Below are 19,780 nucleotides of genomic sequence, written 5' to 3' on the forward strand. Positions count from 1 at the left end.
GCAGACAGGGAAGTGGCCCTGAAGACACTGCGCAGAGTGCACAGTGGGTTGCAGTGTGAAGTCTGTTTGCCATGGGACTCTCCATTAAAGAGTTTGAAAGTGCTTGCTGTAGGACAGCATTCACATCGTGTAGAAAAGTGTATATACCAGACCATATCTGGAGGACCCATAAGAGTGCAAAGATGGAGCTGAGGTAACTGAAGAGGAGAATCACCAGTGGGCTTGAGCCATGAGATGCCTTGCTCTTTTCAGTTGGAGTGAGTAAACTAGGATACAGATTTAATTTATGTACAGGTCAGTACAAAGAGTTGCAGCATTGAGTGAAGAAAAGCCAGCTGACCAGAGTGTGAGTTCAACAGAAGCTCGTGAAGTGTGCAAGACTTTGGGTATACGGTGTGACAAAACCTGTCGTGAACATGGTGTACAGGCTAGTTCTTCCTGAGAAGCACCCGGAGGGGAATGGGGTTAGAAAGATGTGTAGACTTTGTTAACTGTGTTTGGCATGCCTTATATTTGATTATTGCACAGTCCTAGCATTTCACAGTAGGTCAAAGGATAGGAGTGTTCCGGGTGCTGGGAATGGAAGTCAGGGCTCTAGCACATGTTAAACCTACTCTGCTACAGTGAACCATACTCAGAACCTGCCTTTTTCTTTTTTTTATTTTAATTCCATCTCAATAATAAAGATGCTTGGAGGAATGAGTAAATTTAGCAAAATGTATGAAACCTTCGTGGAAAAAATTAGATGACATTTTGGTGGATATTATCAAGTCCAAAATAACTGCAAATACCACATTTTCATACACAGATACATTCTTCACAAATTCATAGCACTTCTGATCTTACTTCTGTAGGGTTTTTGTATGTAACTTATGCATTCCAGAAGATAACATCAAAGGATGAAAAACCATCCTAGTCATTTGGAAATTTTTCTTTTTAGAGTGCATATTCTCTGGTCTCATTTACATCAAAAGTGGTTTAAAAAAGAACAACAGCTGAAAGACATAGAAGAGGATTTGTAGTTCAGTAAAGTAGTAGATAATACTGTTTGCTGAAGTTAGAGAATTATCAATGATTAGAAAACTTAGCTAGAAACTCAGGACAGTCAGACCTTACATAATTGAAACTTTCCAGTGAGTAATCTTGGAATCTTAGTTTTACTAACATGATTTTTAAACTGTCTTTTGCGTTAAAGCTGTCTTTCTGTGGTTTCAAAACCTGCATTATCTAAGTATCATTTATTGCAGGAATTAGAAACAAGTAGCATCTGAACTTAGGTCTTGCAGATGTTAGAAAGCAAAATAAAAAACTCCATGTCTGAGCTTGCTGCCATACTGTTGAAGAAAACATTTTTATTCTATATATGACTCATTCAGATTTTTGTGATATGATTATAAATTGGAGTTTTCTTTTTTGTTCCATTTGTATTCAACTTGGAACAAATTGCCATGTCTTGTCAATTTCTTTTCAATGCATTTATATTTCAAGCAGTGGTTAAATACTTTTTATTTAAAATACAACAAATGGGCATCCAGTATTATAATTAGCATTGCTGAAAATGTTATGACATAATGAGAAAAAAAAAAAAACATCCAGAGAGATGTCAGTCAACCTGGTTACCATGATAGGGAAAGTTAATGTTGGTAACTAAGTGTTTACTTGGTTCCTGATTGGTCATAATTGATCTTGTACATTAAGGGCACTGATATATGACAACATAGGTCATGTGATTCAGGTAAACTAGAACAGGTTTGAATTTAAGGTGTTTTCATTTTATGTCTTCTCTCCTAACTACGGTGCAGCAGGGATCTGCTGGAGTATTTCTGATACTAAAGATAATTTCTCATGCTATTTTACAGATAGTTAAGTTTAATTTCCATTTGTTTTTAGCCTAAATTTTTGTGAGTGAAATATTTGAACCCAAGGTATACAAACTTTTAAGCTAAAGTCTTAAAACTTTTTCTGCCAATTTTCACAAGGCACATGGATCAGCCATTAACCCAGGAAAAGAATTTGTCCTGAAAGATGAGATTCTCAGTAACACAACATGCTGATTGCCTTGAGGCAAGTTTTGAGGTCACTGGTCTGTAGTTGTGTCTGCTAAGCTTGGTCCACCTGTCTGTGTGACCTGTCTGGCCTCTCCAGCATGACTTATCTGTATTTGATGTGGCTCTGTCTGTGCCACCGGCACCTCCGCTAGTTTAACGGTATTTATAAACTGCTGATAGGGCCTGGCTCTGGAGATCTGCCCCCTGGGATCTGTTCCCAGTGGTCTTGAATGCACCTGTGCATCCCGCCTGCAGCAGGAAGCAGTGCCACATACCTTTGAATTATAAATGCCCACATCCAGCTGGTCATTATTAAGTACACATGGATTGTCTCTGGAATTCCTGATTTAACAGTCTTTTTGATGAGCACAAACGTGCTGGCTTTAACTGCTCTCATGTTCTAGCACAGTGCTTCCAATACTCACATTCTAATGATTAGCTCCAAAAATGTTACTTGATTTCAGAAGACATGTTGAGCTCTCAGCCTGTGAGCTATCTGTTTTTGAAACTTCTGCTCAAAACAGTGACTTCTGTGTCACTTACATGGTACCTCTCCCTTCCAAAGGTTAAATTAATCATGTTCTCTGTGTGAGGAAGAAACTGTGTCACATGGCATTACACAGTTGGCCTCCCTAGAGCATATTTTATGGTACAGTAGGAATTCACAGGGCCAAAAGTATATTTTCTTTGCTTCCTGCTAGTGGTATGAAGGTTATCATGTGTCTGGTGGGTTTTATATATCTGCCTTTTTGTCAAATTGAAGCTTGATGTATTTTAATGCTTGCTCCTGTTTTATTTGTCATCTCCTGTTGACAGTTTAATGGCTCCTGTCACATTCTGCTTGTTGCTCCTTTATTGCCTTGCAACTCCCCAGCTGGGCAAGCCCTACCTGCCCACTGGGTCTGCTGTATTGCTAAGGAAAGTTCCAGAATCTAATGAGCTCTGTTTGCATTTTTTTCCTGTCTATAAACTTTGAAAGCGGTCAGTGCTGTTCAGTGCAGCCTTGCTAAACAGAGTCCATATGTCCGTAAGTGGGACCTGAGGCCAAATTGATGGGAGACCCTTGGGTGGGTCTCCTGAATGCATCTTTGAGGGTCCATTTAGCTTTTTTTTTTTTTTTTCCTTTTTCCTTTTGAGGGATATGAGTATGAGTTTTAGTTTGATCATGACTTGTTTTTCAACAGCCTGTGTTCATTGACTACCTGATTTGAGAATGGTCTTTTAAAAAGTGCAAAGGCTTTTTGAGATGAAGCTTAGTATATGTTCTTTAACTTTTTTGTTTTTACTACAGTGTAGCTCTGTTATGACAGTCATAGCAATTGCCTAAAATGTGTTTGTCTTATTATTTGGGCTCTCAGTTTTGTCCCTCAAAACAATAAATACAAAATTTCCCTCGACCTGTCTTGCAAAGTTGTGGGAAGGTGCCTTGAGGCGGCGGCGGCGGCTGTTTCTTCTTCTTCTTCTTCTTCTTCTTCTTCTTCTTCTTCTTCTTCTTCTTCTTCTTCTTCTTCTTCTGTTTTTGTTTTCTTCTGTTCTGTTTTGGAGAGTTAGTTTCTTCCCTTTGTTACGGTATTAGTGGATACTGCTGTTGTGAAGCTTTTGAAAAGTCCTTAAAAGACATTTATTTAACTCATTTATCAGCTTCTTATTACATGTGTTCAGATACTATTTCCCTTTTAATTGTTAATTAATTTCTGTTTCATTCATAACACATCTGATAAAGTATGCATAGATCCAAGTTTTCAGTTGTGTGGGTTTGAATAGCTGTGTTCTCACATGTGACTCACAAGAGACAACAGTGTTACTGCCTCAGGAGAGTGCTTTGTGCTCTCATATGCATTTCCATTTGCTTTCAGTCATTTTGACTTCAGTCACTAAATTAGTTCTGTCTGTTTGGAAGTCATGAATGGATCAAACTGTATATATGGTGCTTTTGAGATTTACCCATGTTGTGTAGTATAAGTAGCTTGCTGGCTTTGTTTCTGATCAGTATCTTGTTTGAATATAATACATTTTAAAATGTTAAAATAGTTTTGATAGTTTCCAGTTTCATACTATGAGTTCCAGTCAGTTCTGGTTATGAACATTTTTTTTTTTTTGTCTTTATGGATATGTGCCTTCATGAAGTTCTGTGCACCATGTGCTTACAGGTGCCCATGAAGGCCAGTGGGTGTCAGATCCCCTGGAACTGGTGGTTGTGAGCCTCTGAGGTGGGTGCTGGAAACTGAACCTGAGCCTACTTTATGAGAGGAGTAAGTGCTGTTAACCACTGAGCCATCACTCTAGCCGCTTATGCTTAACATGGCTTCTCTCCCTCCCTGTCCCTGTCCACCAGTGAGTTTTGCCCCAAGTTTCCTCTGAGCTTGTAATCTTCCTGCCTCAGCCACCTGAGGGCTGAGATTACAGGCATGTATCATACTTAGCTTGTACAGGTGCTTTGGTGGTTTGTTTTGTTTTGTTTTGTGGACATGGTTTTGTTTTTCTTTGAAGAACTTGTTTTACATGTATTTATTTTGGGACAGGACCCGTATTTATGGGAGGCTTGTAAGAGGACAACTTGCAGGAGTGGTTCTCTTCCACCGTGTGGGTTCTGGGAATAGAACTCAACTCATAGACCCTGTTTGTTTTTTTCTTGACTGTATTTCTAGAGTATAACGGTATTGCAGGTGCGTGTATGTCTCTTTAGGAAAGCAGTGTGTCATTTTATGCTTGTATCAGCAGTGCAAGGTTGTTTAGTTGCTTCGTGGTAGACCAAATGCTCCCCACATATGTACAGGTTCCAGTGACCAGAACCTGTGAGTGTTACTTTATATGGCAAAAGGGACTTTATAGATATAATGCAGTTAAGATCTTGAGATGGGTTGGTTAGTGTGGATGATCTGGGTAAACCCTAAATGTAATCACAAGTGTCCTTAGTAGACATGTGTGGGAGATTTAATGACACAAGGATATGGCAGTGTGAAATAGACTAATGGCAGAGTGACATGAGCTTAGTGTTGTCCTTAGAAGGTGGAGGAAGGAAAGGCCTGCAGCTGAAAAGTGCTAGGAAATGAACTTGGTTTGAGAACCTGTAGAAGGAGCCAGCCTTACACCTTGCTTACTAAACCATTTGTGCCGTTTTAAAGACAACACTTGTGGGAGAGTTTGTTACAGCTGCAGTAGGCTACTAAGGTGCTCTATTCTCACCAACACTTGGTACTGTCGGAAGAATTAGACCCATCTGAAGTGGTATAAAATGGTATTTAATTTTGGTTTTAATTTGCATTTTTCTGATAGTTGTTGGTATTAAACACCTCCTAGTATGTTCTTTTATTCTCTTTGATTAAATGTTTATAATTTGTTCCTCTCTTATTAAACTAACTTTTTCTTTGATTTTCAGTTTTATATGTTCTAAATTATAGTTCTTTGTCAGATACTATGTATTGTAAAGTTTTCCCAGGTCTGTGACTTGCCTGCTTACCTTTCAGTGTAACTTTTCTATAAGTAGTTTTTAATTTTGATGGTTTCCTTTATAGGAATTTATAGTTGGTGCTTTTTACATTTTTAAGGTTATGTAAGTAGTCTACTGTTCTCCAAGAGCTAAAGATTCTGCCTAGCCATGAAGAGTGATATGAGGAAATGGTAGATGCTTCTCGTTTACATATTGGAAAGTTGTGAAGTAGAATAGCTTGGTGCCTTAGTGGAAAATAGGCTGTAAACCATAGGTTCTTCCAGATATATTGTTACTTTTAGAATCATAACCTTCCCTTTTGTGCCTACTCTAACATTACTAAGGGTTTTTAGGTTTTTAATTTTGTTTTTAGGGTTTCTTGGTTTTTTTTTGCAAGTCTTGAGATAAGAGCATATGGATCATTTTTTTTCCTTCATTCACAAAATTGGTCTGTTTGTTTCCATGTGAGTTTCAGTGTTTCCCCCTTGCACTGCTGGTAATCAAACTCAAAGCTTCACCCATGAGTGCAAATGCTCTAACCACTGAACTGCACTTGGCTTCAGCTCAGCGTGCTGAGAGTTCAAATTGGGAAGACTAGACATTAAATAAGCATAATTAACACTTCTTCCTTGATGTTCTGGGATCCCCACCTTGCACACACCTTTGTGGCTTGGTTTGGATACTTTAATTTGGCCTGTCCTTAAGTTCACTGTATGAACTGATAAAGAAATGGCCTGGGGAAATTAAGTTGGTACAAAAATCTAGTTATAGAGTAGTACTGTTTATCATATGTAGGAATGGAGTATGGGAAGAGATGTATGCTGATGTGTTTATAGCTGTAAAACATCACAGACTAGATAAAACTAGAGGAATGATTTTTACAACTGAAGAGGCTGATAGGGTGGGCAGAGTAAACCAAGTTACAGTGCACTAAGTGGATTACCCCTCCTCCCACCTGTGAATCTGAATTTATTTGGATTAAAGGATTTTAAAAGATGTAGTTATGAATCTTGAGATTGTTCTGAATTATCTTGATGGGCCCCAAACCCAGTGGCAAGTGCCCTTATAAAAGTTTGTGATAATTCATGACAGCAGCCCCAGGAAACTAAGACATTAAAGTGAAATACTTAAGCACTGAACCTGATGTAGCTTAAATAAAGTAAATGTGTTTTAGGATAAACACATAGCCCTAGTCAATGAGGCAAAGTTCCTTTTAAAGAACTGTAGCTAATAATGGAAATAGAATGAGAAAGCAATCCTAATAGATCTTTCCATTGGTTATTAAAGGGAGATCATACTGTATGAAAGGATGACGGAAGTTCTTAGACTGTAAACTGGTACAGGCTTACAGATAAATGATGCGATATAAACCACACAGTGTCTGTTGTTGCAGGTTGAAATATAATCTAAAGTATGCATAGCTAACCTATTGTATGGGTAGAAGAATAAGTTAGTGACACCACAAGAAAAACAATTTAAGAATGTAAACTCACGTGGAGACTAGATACTTCCCGAGTCAATGAAGAAAAATAAAAGCTGAGGATAGGGACAGTTCTAGATTTAGAACTACTCAGGAGGCAAGCTTTCCAGATGAATTGCATTGTCTGTTTTACACCTGGACTCAAAACAACCATAAGATGAAATTTCTTCTGAACCAGCCAGGTAAATGATGGGTGATAGATGAGTCCAGGCTTTGATAAGGATCAAAAAGAGAATCTCTGTATTTTTTCTTATGGGTACTAAGTTACAGAGTTGAAATAACTGAAGTTTGATTTTTTTTTTTCTTTTTGGTTAAGGAAAATTAAGATAGTACCATATTTTAATCATTGTAACAAGCCAGAGAAGTATTGCTTTTTCTAAAAGTAAATACTGTGTAAAAATGTGTTTCAACGGATTATTAGTGGTATCTGTAGCTCTTTCTCGGGAATGATACACTCCATCAAACAATAGATGCAGTAGAAAAGATGAAGACATGGTATTAGGAAGCTCACAGAGAGGTGAAGGGGGTTCCTAGGACAGTGGTGATGCTGCAGCCCAGAGTATTGTTAGATCAGTGCAGAGTGGGAGAATACCACTCTAGGATGTGAGGCTGTGGAGTTAAAGTAGTCAATTGACTGAAGTTTTCACTGAGGGACTGGCATAGAATAAGAAAGTGTGGTGGTTAAGTGCATAGAAAATAAGCAAATGAAAAGACAAGTTAATTCTCGTGATACAAAAAGGTGTACAGAAAGAAACATGCTTACATAGTAACTTACTGCTGATCTCATTAGATAATATGCACATAATTATTTAATTACAGCTGCAAGTGGTTTTCATAGTAAGAGAAAGTACATAGTGTTATAAAGGAAATAGCCCATCATTTTCCATAGGGAAATTGATGCTCTAACACATGAACTTGATGCTATGGTTATTCTTACAAGCCTGTTACTTTGACATAAAATGAAAGGTTTTAAAGAATGGTACTTTGATGTAGGAAGAAAATGTGCTTAATTTCACTGTGTACATCATTAGATAAAAATGGCTCTTAAGAATAAGTGGAATTAAAGGTATTCCCGAAAGCAGACAGGTTGGATAAAGCCTTTTTTCCCCCACATTTGCTCACTTTCATTAGTTATTCTTAATGAAAATTTAAAACTTTGAACAGTGGATTTGTATATATTTTAAGTTTCTCCCACCCCTCAGCATTGGGAGGATGGTTGAACCCACAGCCTGTTTATGTTAGGCAATAATCCTTCCACTTAACTATATAAACTCCAAGCCTCCATTTTTGCTAAATCTTTTGAGAATAAAGTCCTAAAAAATGTGAAAAACTTGGTCTTGTGAAAGTATTTTAATCAAGTGTTAATTTGCACAGGTTAAGAATAAAGAGAAGTGGCTTTAGTAAAATTGTCCAGAGCACTGACAAAGATTTTTTTATTTATTTTTTATTTTTTTGTATTAATCACAGGTTATTTATTTTGTATCCCAGCATAGCCTCCTCCCTCGTTCCCTCCCAATCCCACCCTCCTTCCCTCATCTCCTCCCTGCCCCTTTCCAAGACTGACAAAGATTTTATTGCAGAATTGTATTTGCCCAAGATTTGAGTCTTCATGATTTTCAGAAGGATTTATTGCCACAGTTCACTTAAAGTAGTGAAGATAGCATCTTCATCAGTATAGAAAGAACTTCAGATTAAAGTGAAGAGTTTAAATTTCTGTTATGTGCCGTGGTTTGCATTTGGTAGCATATTGAAATCACCACTTTTAAATTAGTTTTAAAATTAATGTTTCACTGTCTTTTTTAGGGTAGATTTACCAGGCTGTTTCTGAGTGTGGATTGTTACCCTTGCCTGGTAAGAAAATGTCGTCCATCTTGCCATTTACTCCGCCAGTGGTGAAGAGACTTCTGGGATGGAAAAAATCAGCCGGTGGGTCTGGAGGAGCAGGTGGCGGAGAACAGAATGGACAGGAAGAAAAGTGGTGTGAAAAAGCAGTGAAAAGTCTGGTGAAAAAGCTAAAGAAAACAGGACGATTAGATGAGCTTGAGAAAGCCATCACCACTCAGAATTGCAATACTAAATGTGTTACCATACCAAGGTAAGTGAGGCGGGGCATTGTGCTTGGTGAGGGAACCTGGAGAAAGTGGCTGTGCTTCTTATTTCAAGTCGTCTGTGCATAGTGAGGATTAAATACAATTACTTTGTTCTGTTAAGTCTTATGTATTTTACAGATTATTTTCTTCAGTAGTGAGTTTTAGTCAAGAAATACTGAGATATATTGTGTTGTCTCTGCTACTTGAAGTTGAATGCTATTCTCATCTCTCATTGAAAGCTGAATAAAGATTTATTGAATGGAAGTTACAGAGATACCCAAAACTACGGCTGACAAGTGTTGGCTAGTAGTTTCCTCCTGCCTCAGTCAATCAGTAAATAGTTAAAAAGGCTGCTGACTCCCAGTGAGACACACACTTTTAAGAAAAGACAGTAGGTGGGACAGCCTCTCAACTCGTGTTGTAGTTGGAACTCATCTCAGAGGCTGGCCTCTTAAACTGGAAGGACCTGTTTCTTAAGAGGTTGAAAGTTTGAATATAATTTTAATCATTCTATAGGTAAGTACCACAGGGTTGTGACAGGTTGTTTTGAAAGCATATTCCAGTGCTTTTGTGTTCAGCATGGTGTCTGTCCAGAAGACAGAATTCCCTAAGTGATGGTAGTGCCATAGATGAGGGCTGGCTTTACTTGTTTCCCGTGAGCTTTGAGAAACACACAGCTGATGCCTGTACAGTGGACCCCAGTAACACCAGACTTTCTGCTTCACAGGTGGAGCAGGTTGTTTTCTCCCTTGTTTGAGAGACTAGTTAGGCATTTCTTTTACTTTGAATCATTCATATCTTAAGTAAGTTACTTTTCTTGGTTTGTTTTTACATCTGATGATAAGGTGCTTGGTATGTATATGTATTGTTTCCTAGATAAATGGGGTTGCAGTAATGAGCAAATAGAAACTTGCAAAGGGAGATTTACCCATTAAATAACATCTGAGATAGTAATGAATTCAAAGAAGGCAAGTGCAGTAATGGGATAGCAAGCCTGTGAGTGAAAGTTAAAGAAGCTGCTTTGGCTTGATAAGGTCAGAGCTGATCTCTAGGAGCAGCACCTCTCACTGAGGTGGAGTCTTTAGGCAGAGGAAGGGGCCAGTGTCGAGATCCCAAGTTAGTAAATGCCTGCCTTTCTGCATTGAAGGACTTGAGGGAGAATAAAAAGGGAGGAGTTCACTTGGCATTTTAGGAAGCTGAGGAAGTTTGAATGTTTGTCAAAATAACAAAGGCTCAAATAAGGATTATTTCTTAAAACTGCATTTTAAAAAAAAGATTAAAAGAAAAAAAAAAACTTGTATCTTACTAAGATATTCTGGCCAGTGGACAAGTGCTGGGGAAGAGGGAGAAGTGGTGCTGCTGGATGCTTTCTTGGGAGCCTGCGAGCTAGCATGGGAATGAGTATTAAGGTGATTGCAGATGTGAAAGTCAGCTGTAATGCTGTGGCTGTTTAGTGCAAGGTGACGCAGGACTAATGCAGCTGTGCCTAGGGTGACTGCCGCTTGACCTGTGTTTTGGAAGTGGAGACCACAGGACTTCTGGAAAATTGGCTAAGATTAAGACAAGCTTTAATTGTTAATTTTTTATTGTGTGGTTAGTGTCATTTTAGTTTGTAAATATTTTTAAGTGTTCCCTGTGCAGCTAATATGCACTGGATTTGCCATTGAATTGCTTGCTAGTAAGGGAGGTAAGCTTAAGTAGTACTTATAGGAAAGAAGCATGCCCAGGGACCTCTGTCCAGAGGAAGCTATGGGCAGCCTTGTTCTTGTGTCTTTGTTGGAGGGTAGAAACTAGTCAGAAGAAACCAATTTCGACAGAAGTAGCACTGTTGGGTGGAGGTAGTAGGCATTGGGGATGGAAGGATTGGTGAAGGATTTCTCACTGCCAGTGAGCAGATGACCTTAGTGTGTAAGCTGAGGGACTAGAGATGTTGGGTGACCCTGAAGGAAGCAAGGACCCAGAGCATGCTGTGTAGACTTCACAGTGTACTCGAATGTGACTTGGAAAGGTGGAATTGTTGAAAAGTCTTAAAATTAGAAAACTCAGAAGGCAGCCTAATTTTGATTATTTTTACAGTTTCCTTTTGTTTTTAATGGAGCTAGAGAATAAGCAAATATAGGGCCTGTGTTAGCCAAGTACTCTACCACTAAGTTACATCCCTTCTTTTCCATTTTGCTTAGAGGCTTTATGTTTTAGATCTTCTTCATTAATGAAATGCATTCTCTTAACCAATCAAAAGATTACCAGTTTGTGCTGCCCAGATACTCAGGGATGCAGGCCATCCACTTAAGTATATTTAACCCACCAAGGGCCACAGCCTTAAAAAATTGATTCTTCCTCTTCCAGAAGCCATCACCTGCCAGTAGCTCCTTAATCGTGGTGGAGAATTGTGAGCCCCTTCCCACTCTGTGCTAGGATGTTAACTACCTTGGTCTTGTACAGGTTCTGTCATGTGTAGACAACTCTTTTAATCCAGTCCTCCCCAACCTCCAGCTCTTAAAATATTCCCATTCCCTTATCCACACTGGTTCCTGAGCCTTGGGGTATCTGTGTGATAATGATCTTCCTTTTATGGCTGAACACTGATTCTCTAAACACATTGTTCAGCTCTAAGCAGACCAATGTCTACTGCAGACAAAAAGTCTGATGAGGGTTGAGAGTGCCACTGTTCCATGGGTATAGACATAGAAATTTGATATTATGTTCATTTAGTAAAATAGTAGTAACAGGTGCACTCCTGGAGCCGGTGAGCTTATGAGCCAGGTGTTGGCCAGGTTGACAGTACCAGGTTTGTGTTTCTTCTGCGGAACAGGCTGTAAAATCCAAGCAGAAAGCTGTTGGTTGTCTAGTTACATTGATGCCACTATTGTGCCTATGGGCATATCTTGCCCCTGTCTGTCATTGTGATGCACAGGGTGTTCGGCTGGCCCTGTGACTTCAGTGTGCTGTTCTAAAACGTAGGTTTCTTTGTATGGATTGTTGCTGATCACAAAGAACTATAGTTTCTTACATTGTAGTTTGATTTTTTTTTTTGTTTTAAAACTTTTCAGTAGAAAATAAGTCAATTATTAGTCATTTCTTGACTATTAAATATCCTTAAATGTGAATTTTAATTGAAATTCGGTCACCTCATTTATATAATATAAAAGATGGGAGGTGAGAGTTGAAAAAGGTGTATTATGGGTAATCTAAGCCCAGTTTAAACAGTTGTCTAAAATGTGATATAAAATGTATTTGATCACATTCACTTAAAATTGCAAGTCAGGTGTTAATAAAATAAATACCTTAAGATATTACAAGCCTAAAATTACAAGGTCAATTAGTGGAAAATATGTTGGTTTAAAATACAGCAAGTATTTACACCTAAAATAATGGTTTAGTTGACTTGATGCAGTTTTCTTTTTGTGCCCTTTGCCCTACTAATATTAGACTTAGATTAAAATTGCCTAGGACAGCCCTGACTTTCTGTCCTTCTGCCCCACCTCCCTCTCCAGCTTCCTCAGAGGTTTGGAAGCTGGAAAGATAACAGCTAACAGCACTGGTCACCTTTCTTACCCTGATGTGCAGTGGCATAGATGGCACAGAGCAATTCATGTAGACCTAGACCTTAAAGCCTGGGCCAGTTAATACAATGTAGGAAATTTCTGTATCTCTGCATTTTTAAGACTTGGGAAAGGGAGAAAACTCGGTCATAAAATCAAAATGGAAATTATATATTTTTTAAAAAAATGTAATAAATAAAAATTACATTTAAAAAATCAGAATGGAAATTGACTTGGAAAAAAACAGAACAAAAATTTTAAGTAATTTTAGCTACATTAAAATAAAGTAAAAATTAAAATCTCTGATGGGGATGGAATCATTAAAAAAATTAAAAACAAATTACCATGGGAACTAAAATAGCAATGTCATAGTAGCCATCGACATTGCACATACATATGTAAGAATGCAGAGTTTGTTTTTCTGAGCTTAAGCTTTGATCATGTAATCACTGTTTTAGTCTTTCATCCTAAGGAAACAGTTAAGGGAACAGTGAAAGATTTCTTATGTTCTTACACTGGGAAAGTTCTGCATTTGCCTTTTATTGACTTTGAGTTAGCTTATTCAGATCTGACACGTGGGAAGTGGATGTGGCTGCTGTTTTATTGTTTCCTTGTGTGGGAAAGGTGGTGGTACAGAGTGAGTTTCACAGTCCAATTTCTGGCCCATTGAAATAGTGTGAGAGTTGTAAGCTATACAGCAGTGGCTGTAGGGTTTATTTGTTTATATTCCATGTCTTTGCTTTCCTTTTATGTTTTTCAAGAGAGTGTGCATTAAATGGTATTACCTATCATGCGTAAAAAAAGTTTTAGTACACATCAGTGTGTTATAATTTAACTTAATTTAAATATGTAGTTTATTTGTAAAAACCAATGAGATCAATGAAACTATAAAATCAAGAGTAGAACTTTGAGGTTGTAAGTAATGATACCTTTTTATCAGCCTTAGCATACAATTACAGTTTTTATATGTTCTGTTTATAAACTGTGAAAGTGCTTGGGTTGTGGTTAACAATCCTGTAAAATACTTTGAAGGGCGCTTTTGAGACTTGATGGTTTTCAGATGCCTCCATTTATGGTTTTTAGGTTTTTCCTGTTATAACACATTTAAAGTCCTTTTGTTTGTATAATGCATTCAGACTTGGAACTGGGTGTGTGCACTACAGCATTCGTGTGAAGGTTAGAGGACAGCCTTAGGTGACATCCTTGCCTTGAATGAGACAAGATTTCATTGTTTTTCCATTGTGTGTGCTAGGCTAGCTGGTCACAAGTGTTCAGGATGTTCCTGCCTTTGCCTTCCATCTCCTGTCAGGAGCTCTGAATAGAGATGCTCTTACTGTATCTCGGTTTTATGTGGTTTCTAGGCATTCCAACTCTGGCCCTCGTTCTTTTGCAACAGGTGTTTTTGCCTACTGAGCCATTGCCCCAGCCCACACAGGACTTCTTTTTTTTTTTTTTTTAAATCATTTATTTCATCACTGAAAACATGCCTGCCTTAGGACCTTTGTTCTTTTATAAAAAATTAATGAAATATGTCCAGACTAAACAGCTCCTGTAATATTAAGTATTTTCTTTCTTGTGCCATAATTTATTGTGTTGGCTTCAGGGAGAAACTCACACTAGCTAAAGTAGTAGTGACAATTAGTTTGATTTTTTAATATCCTTAATCTGTTTCCAGTTTTAAGTGGAGCCTTTTCAGTTTGCCAATACCATTCCTGTATGGATAACTACATTCTAGGAAGATCATAATCATTCAAGACAGCATCTAAGAGTAGTATTTCATTCTTTCCCTTCCTGTCCGTAGTACCTGGAGGCTTCTGTGGTCACCACTGACAGCACAAGTAAGCACATTTAAGGGATCTGTAACAGACATTATCATATGTGGAAAGTACAGTGGTTGATTGACATAGTAAGATACCAGTTTGGAATATCTTATGCTACTTTAAACCTCTTATGCATGGGTTAAAATTAAATGTCTCTTCTGTTGTGCTCTTGGCATTCTTTTTTTTTTTTTTCTTTTGAATTTGTGATTTTTCTATTGACGCACTTGTTAGTTACCTATCTTTTTTTTTTGGTGGTAGATAGTACTGGTTGATAAGTATATTTAATAAGTTTCTCAGTGATCCTCAGTTTTAGTTTTTTATATTAATTCCAGGTATCATAATTTTCTATTTTGTCTTTTCCTTGATATATTTTTAATAGCTACATTAAAGTATTTGTCAGCTTTTAATATCTGGACTGGAAGAGACTATTTTATTGTAACTATTTTTAACTGGAATTTCATTCTATTACCATTATTCTGCTGTGGTGTGTGTGTGTGTGTAAACACCTGTGTTTTCTAGTATGTGGAAGACAGTCCCTGTCTACCTTATCTTTGAGACTGAATTGGATCTCACTGATTCAGCATGATTTGGCCAGTCAGTGCGTTGCAGGATGACCTGTCTGTCTTTCCAGCATTGGGATTGCAGGTATCTGCTGCTGTTACTGGCTTATTCGTTTGGGTGCTGATATCTACATTTAAGTCTGTCGTGCTTGAGTGACAGCCACTTCACCAACTGAGCCGCTTTCTGGCTTACCTCTATCCAGAAGCTCTGCTTGGAGGTTGTCCTATGTCTTATAGGAAGTGTCGCTTGGAAGCTCTTGAGAAACTGATCAATAAGTGCTGAAATGAGACTTGAAACATGTTAGATGCTGGTTGAATCAGTCATCTTGGCCTTTTTCTTTTAAGCCTATCCTTTAGGCTCTTACCTGTATTTCAGGGGATCTAATTTCTCCTAACTTTGCTAGGATACTGGAGGTGGGGGAGAGGTGTTAATGGAAAGTTACTTTTATTTATGTTGAGGAAGGGAAATATGAAACAAAAGTTTATAATAAAAAAGTAATTTATAAAGAGTTTTCCCAAGCCAGAAATGATGGCTCATACCTTTAATCCTAGCACTCCAGAGGCTGAGGCAGTTGGAAGCCAGTATGGTGTACATAGTGAGTACAGGCCAGCCTGAGCTACATAGTGAGACGTTGTCTCAAACAAACAGTTTTTTCCTGTTGCTTATACATAATGGATTATGATTTGCATTAACATGTAGGTAGAAGGTAGTCTATACATTGCCTGAACATTTTCATCTCTGCATATAAAAACTGTTGCTATCTAAATGGGAGTTTGTTTCCACTTGGTGGTGTGCTGATTTTAGAATATTTGTTGTTATATTATAAAACATTTTAAAAAACTTGTTAATAGGGGAGTAGGTATGTAGCAGTCAGAGGACAAATTTACAGAAGTTAGTTCTGGCCAGAGTGTGGGTTTCAGGGTTTGAGCTCAGGTCATCTGGCTTGGCTGGAAGCTGCTTTCCCTAATGAGCCACCTCTTAGGTCCATAACAGCATTTCTTAAAAACCAAATTAAAGTATTGCAAAAATGTATGCTTTGACTTTTGCAAGAGTATTTTTTTAATTGTCATCCCTGTCCCAGATTTTTCTGCATCTAATTTGAAAGATAAAAATGATGCATTTTTATTAGGATTTTTCCCCATTTGGTATACTATTTTTTTAATTGTTAAGGACTATATGTGAAAATAAAATTAGAAAATCCATATGCTGTATTATTAGAATCTTTGTACTCTTTTCAGCATTAGTTGTAGTTTTTAAGTAAAAAGTTCATAATTTTCAAAGGACTTCAAATGGTCCCACAATCCATGTTTAGACTTAATATTAAATAATTTCAATGGCCAAGGGTATTGTATATTTGTGGGAGATATGTTGTTAGTTTTCAAAGGCAAAAACATCCAGGAGGATCTCAAGTAGCTTTGTGACAGAACTTTGAAAAATATTCCAGAGCATTGCAATTGCCCCTCTGGTTCCTACTATATCTAAGAATGGCTGTGCCAACCCAAAGAAGGGTGCAGGTATTTATAGGTTAGTGTTTGTTAGAAACATAGATAAAAATTGTTGGAATGCACTCAAGTGATATGCAGTAAGAGGAAATGCATTTTAATTGAGTATAATTGTACTATACTAACAGTGCAATATGAGTGTATAACTTCCAAAATGTACTTATTGTAATTCACTGGATTAAATAGCAGAGAAACCTGAAGGTTAAGGTCAAAAGCTCTTAACAGAATTCATAGTCCATTCAGACTTTCAGCAGATTGGAGTCTTTCTCTGATTAGGGACATTTTAAAAAAGAAATGGCGTACATTTAATTACAGATGGCCTAAATTTCTCTAAGATTAGTAAATAGACAAAAATAACCTTTCCTGTGTCTCAGTTCATTATTTCAGTGGAGGAACTAATCAGTCCAGTGAGTTAATGAAAAGTCTAGAAAACAAAGATGGAGTGGATCACCATTCTTTCTGTGACATGAGCTTAGGAAAAAAGCAGATGAGTAAATTCAGCAAGGCTGTCCTTTACAGAGTCATTGTCTGTATGAAGCTAATAATATTCTTATAAGTACCAGCTCAAACAAATGGAAGAGATAATGGGAAAATAACTCCATCTATAAAACTAAAGTACCTAGGAATACAGTTCTCTTAAAAGATCTCTACATGACATTCTAAAGCTTTGCCAAGAGAAATCAAATAAAGTAAAGGAAGATATTGGTTTTTATTCAGCCTAGCCAGGTATGTCTTCCTCTCAGACTGACACTGTTGTCTCATAACTAACTGCGTGGAACTGAGGTAGCATGAGTAGTAGAGAAACAAGAACAGACAAATTTTAGATAACATTGCCAGTTGGAAGAAGAGAATGTAATGGTATGGTGGGTTTTGCTTTTATCTGCACAAAGTATGCAGGGTGGCTTAAGTTTCAATGGAGAGCCCACTTTTATCCATGCAAAGTATGCAGGGTAACTAAAGCCCCAGTGTAGAGCCTACTTCGTCTCTGATCTGGAGTACCACAAGTCAGAGCTTTGGACAAACACAGCACTGGAAAGTGAGACCAGAATCCCAGCAAGGAGTGAACTCCACATGTTTTTAAATGGTGCTGAAGATCACTCACTGACCACTTATGCAGGGCAGACTTAGGGCAGGCAGCCTGCTGAAAATTAAAGAAATGGATGTTTCAAAAGGGGTAGAAAGTGATTTTACGTGCTCAGAGAGTGCCATTTGATTACAGCCAACCAAAGCAGAAGTTAATCATGGAAGAGCGTGACTAGACCTAGGGTCTCTATCACAGACTCCCCAAGGTCTGTCTTGCAGCCCTAAATTAGTCAACTTCAGGGAAAGAAAACTTGTCTCTTCCTTGTGAGGTGGCCAACCAAGACACAACTTGAGACATTGAAACTGCCAGATGATGAGCTGACAGATAAATCATGTTTCTAATTGAAGCACTGAGTAGTTTTAAGTTCATAGACTTGAATACTTCCCAGTGTGGTATTGGCATAAAAAAAAAAATAAGTTGTGTAAAATAGATTGAAACATATTTGAGGGCTGTGGAAATGGTTTAGTGGGTGTCTTAGGGTTTCTGTTGCTGTGAACAAACACCATGACTGAAAGGCAAGTTGGGGAGGAAAGGATTTATTTGGCTTACACTTCATATTGCTGTTCATTTTGAAGGAAGCCAGGGCAGGAACTCAAATAGGGCAGGATCCTGGAGACAGGAGCTGATGCAGAAACTGTGGAGGGGTGCTGCGTACTGACATGCTCAGCCTGCTTTCTTATAGAACCCAAGATCAGGGATGTCGCCACCCACAATAGGCTGAGCCCTCCCCATTGATCAAATAATTGAGAAAATGCCTTACAGCTGGATCTCGTGGAGGCATTTCCTCAACTGAGGCTGCTTCCTCTCTGATGACTCTATCTTGTGTCAAGTTGACACATAAAACTAGCCAGTACAGTGGGTAAAAGTGCTTGCCACCAGGCCTGAAAGACAGCAACCTGAGCTCAGTCCCCAGGACTCAAGCATGTAGTGAAAGAAAAGAATGACTTTCACAAGATGTCCTCTGACCTCCACATGCACACTGTTTAACATGCATGTGTGCACATGTGCTCGATAAATACGTAAAATAAAATGGAAGAAAATATTACACACGGTTGGAGGCTTTGAATAATGATGCTGGGGCAGTCCAGTAGGGAAAGGAGAGTCTTTGAAAAGTGAGCCTTGAAATAGTTGGATATGTGCATGGAAGAAAGAGCTTGACCTCCTGTTACACTGTCTGAGAAAATTCTAGTCAATCATCATTCTCCTCCAGGAGTTAAAACTATAAAACGTGTCTAAGAAAACGTAAGGAGTCCTTCATTTTATATTTTGTCTTGGGAGTAGGCACTTTGTTTAAAGAGCACTGATCTCAAGAGAAAATTAAGCTGTGCTGTTAGTGTTAGAAGCAGTCTTTAAAAAAGAATGAGCCAGAGTGGGAGAAAAATAATTGTGAAACATTTTGAAAGAAAATTTTATGAAGAGTTTATAAGGAATTATATTAAATAGTGAAATATGAGTGGCTTTAAGTTTTAAATTGACAGATTTGGATATGTCATAAAAGATACAAAGGGACAGGGAAGAGTGATATCATTAGTCAATAGAAACGTAGAAACTGGAACCATAAGGAAATAGCTCAGAACTGTCACCAGAATAATTAAATAGACTGTCCCGGGAGCTCTCACATAATGAGGAAAAGATGTTGAAAATGGTCTGTCTACTCAGGAAGAAGAGCTATCCATTTTCAATAAAGCCAAGCGTGCATCTACTTAAAGTCTCCAGAGTTCTAGGTGAACACCAGTGAAACTGTCTACAAAGGATGCATTCCACAGCTTGGATGTTTGTAGCAACTTTATTTGTAACGATTACAGTCTGGTAACAGGCTAGGGGTCCATCGGAAAACAATGACTAAAGAAACTTACCTGTTCAGAGAATGAAAGCTCAACAAACACACATAAAAAGAACTGTGCTCCATGGTGAATCTCAGAGTCATCATGCTGCATGAGTCGAGCTGAACTCAAAGAGTGTACAGTGTATTAATTCCATTTATACAGTACTCTGGAAGACTCTAAAGTTAAGGTAAAAAATGAATATGTCAGTTACCCCTGGAAGTAGTGAATAAGGGTAAGAGTTAATTGAGAAAGGGGCATGAGGAATGGTTTCGAGAAGGTTGAAAAATGACACAATTTACATGTAATGGTTTGAATAAAAATGGTCCCCATAGATGCACAGGGAGTGCCACTATTAAGAGCTTTGACCCTGTTGGAGTAGGCGAGGCCTTGGAGGAAG

The 19,780-nt window shown here is 38.0% G+C and overlaps 1 protein-coding gene across 2 annotated transcripts in view; it reads left to right on the plus strand.

The window, feature by feature from the left end:
* Positions 1 to 8,765: 8,765 nt before the first annotated feature.
* The window catches only part of Smad2 (SMAD family member 2), a 36,253-nt gene continuing 25,238 nt past the window's right edge, over positions 8,766 to 19,780 (plus strand). For both annotated transcript variants that reach the window (XM_055622903.1, XM_055622902.1), the window contains exon 1: positions 8,766 to 9,053. In XM_055622903.1, coding sequence (XP_055478878.1) covers positions 8,818 to 9,053 — 236 coding nt within the window. In that variant the 5' untranslated portion in view covers positions 8,766 to 8,817. The remainder of the gene's footprint in view (positions 9,054 to 19,780) is intronic.

Source organism: Psammomys obesus, unplaced genomic scaffold (genome assembly GCF_907164565.1).
Source record: "Psammomys obesus unplaced genomic scaffold, mPsaObe1.curated_primary_1811, whole genome shotgun sequence".
In the NCBI taxonomy this organism is placed as follows: Eukaryota; Metazoa; Chordata; class Mammalia; order Rodentia; family Muridae; genus Psammomys; species Psammomys obesus.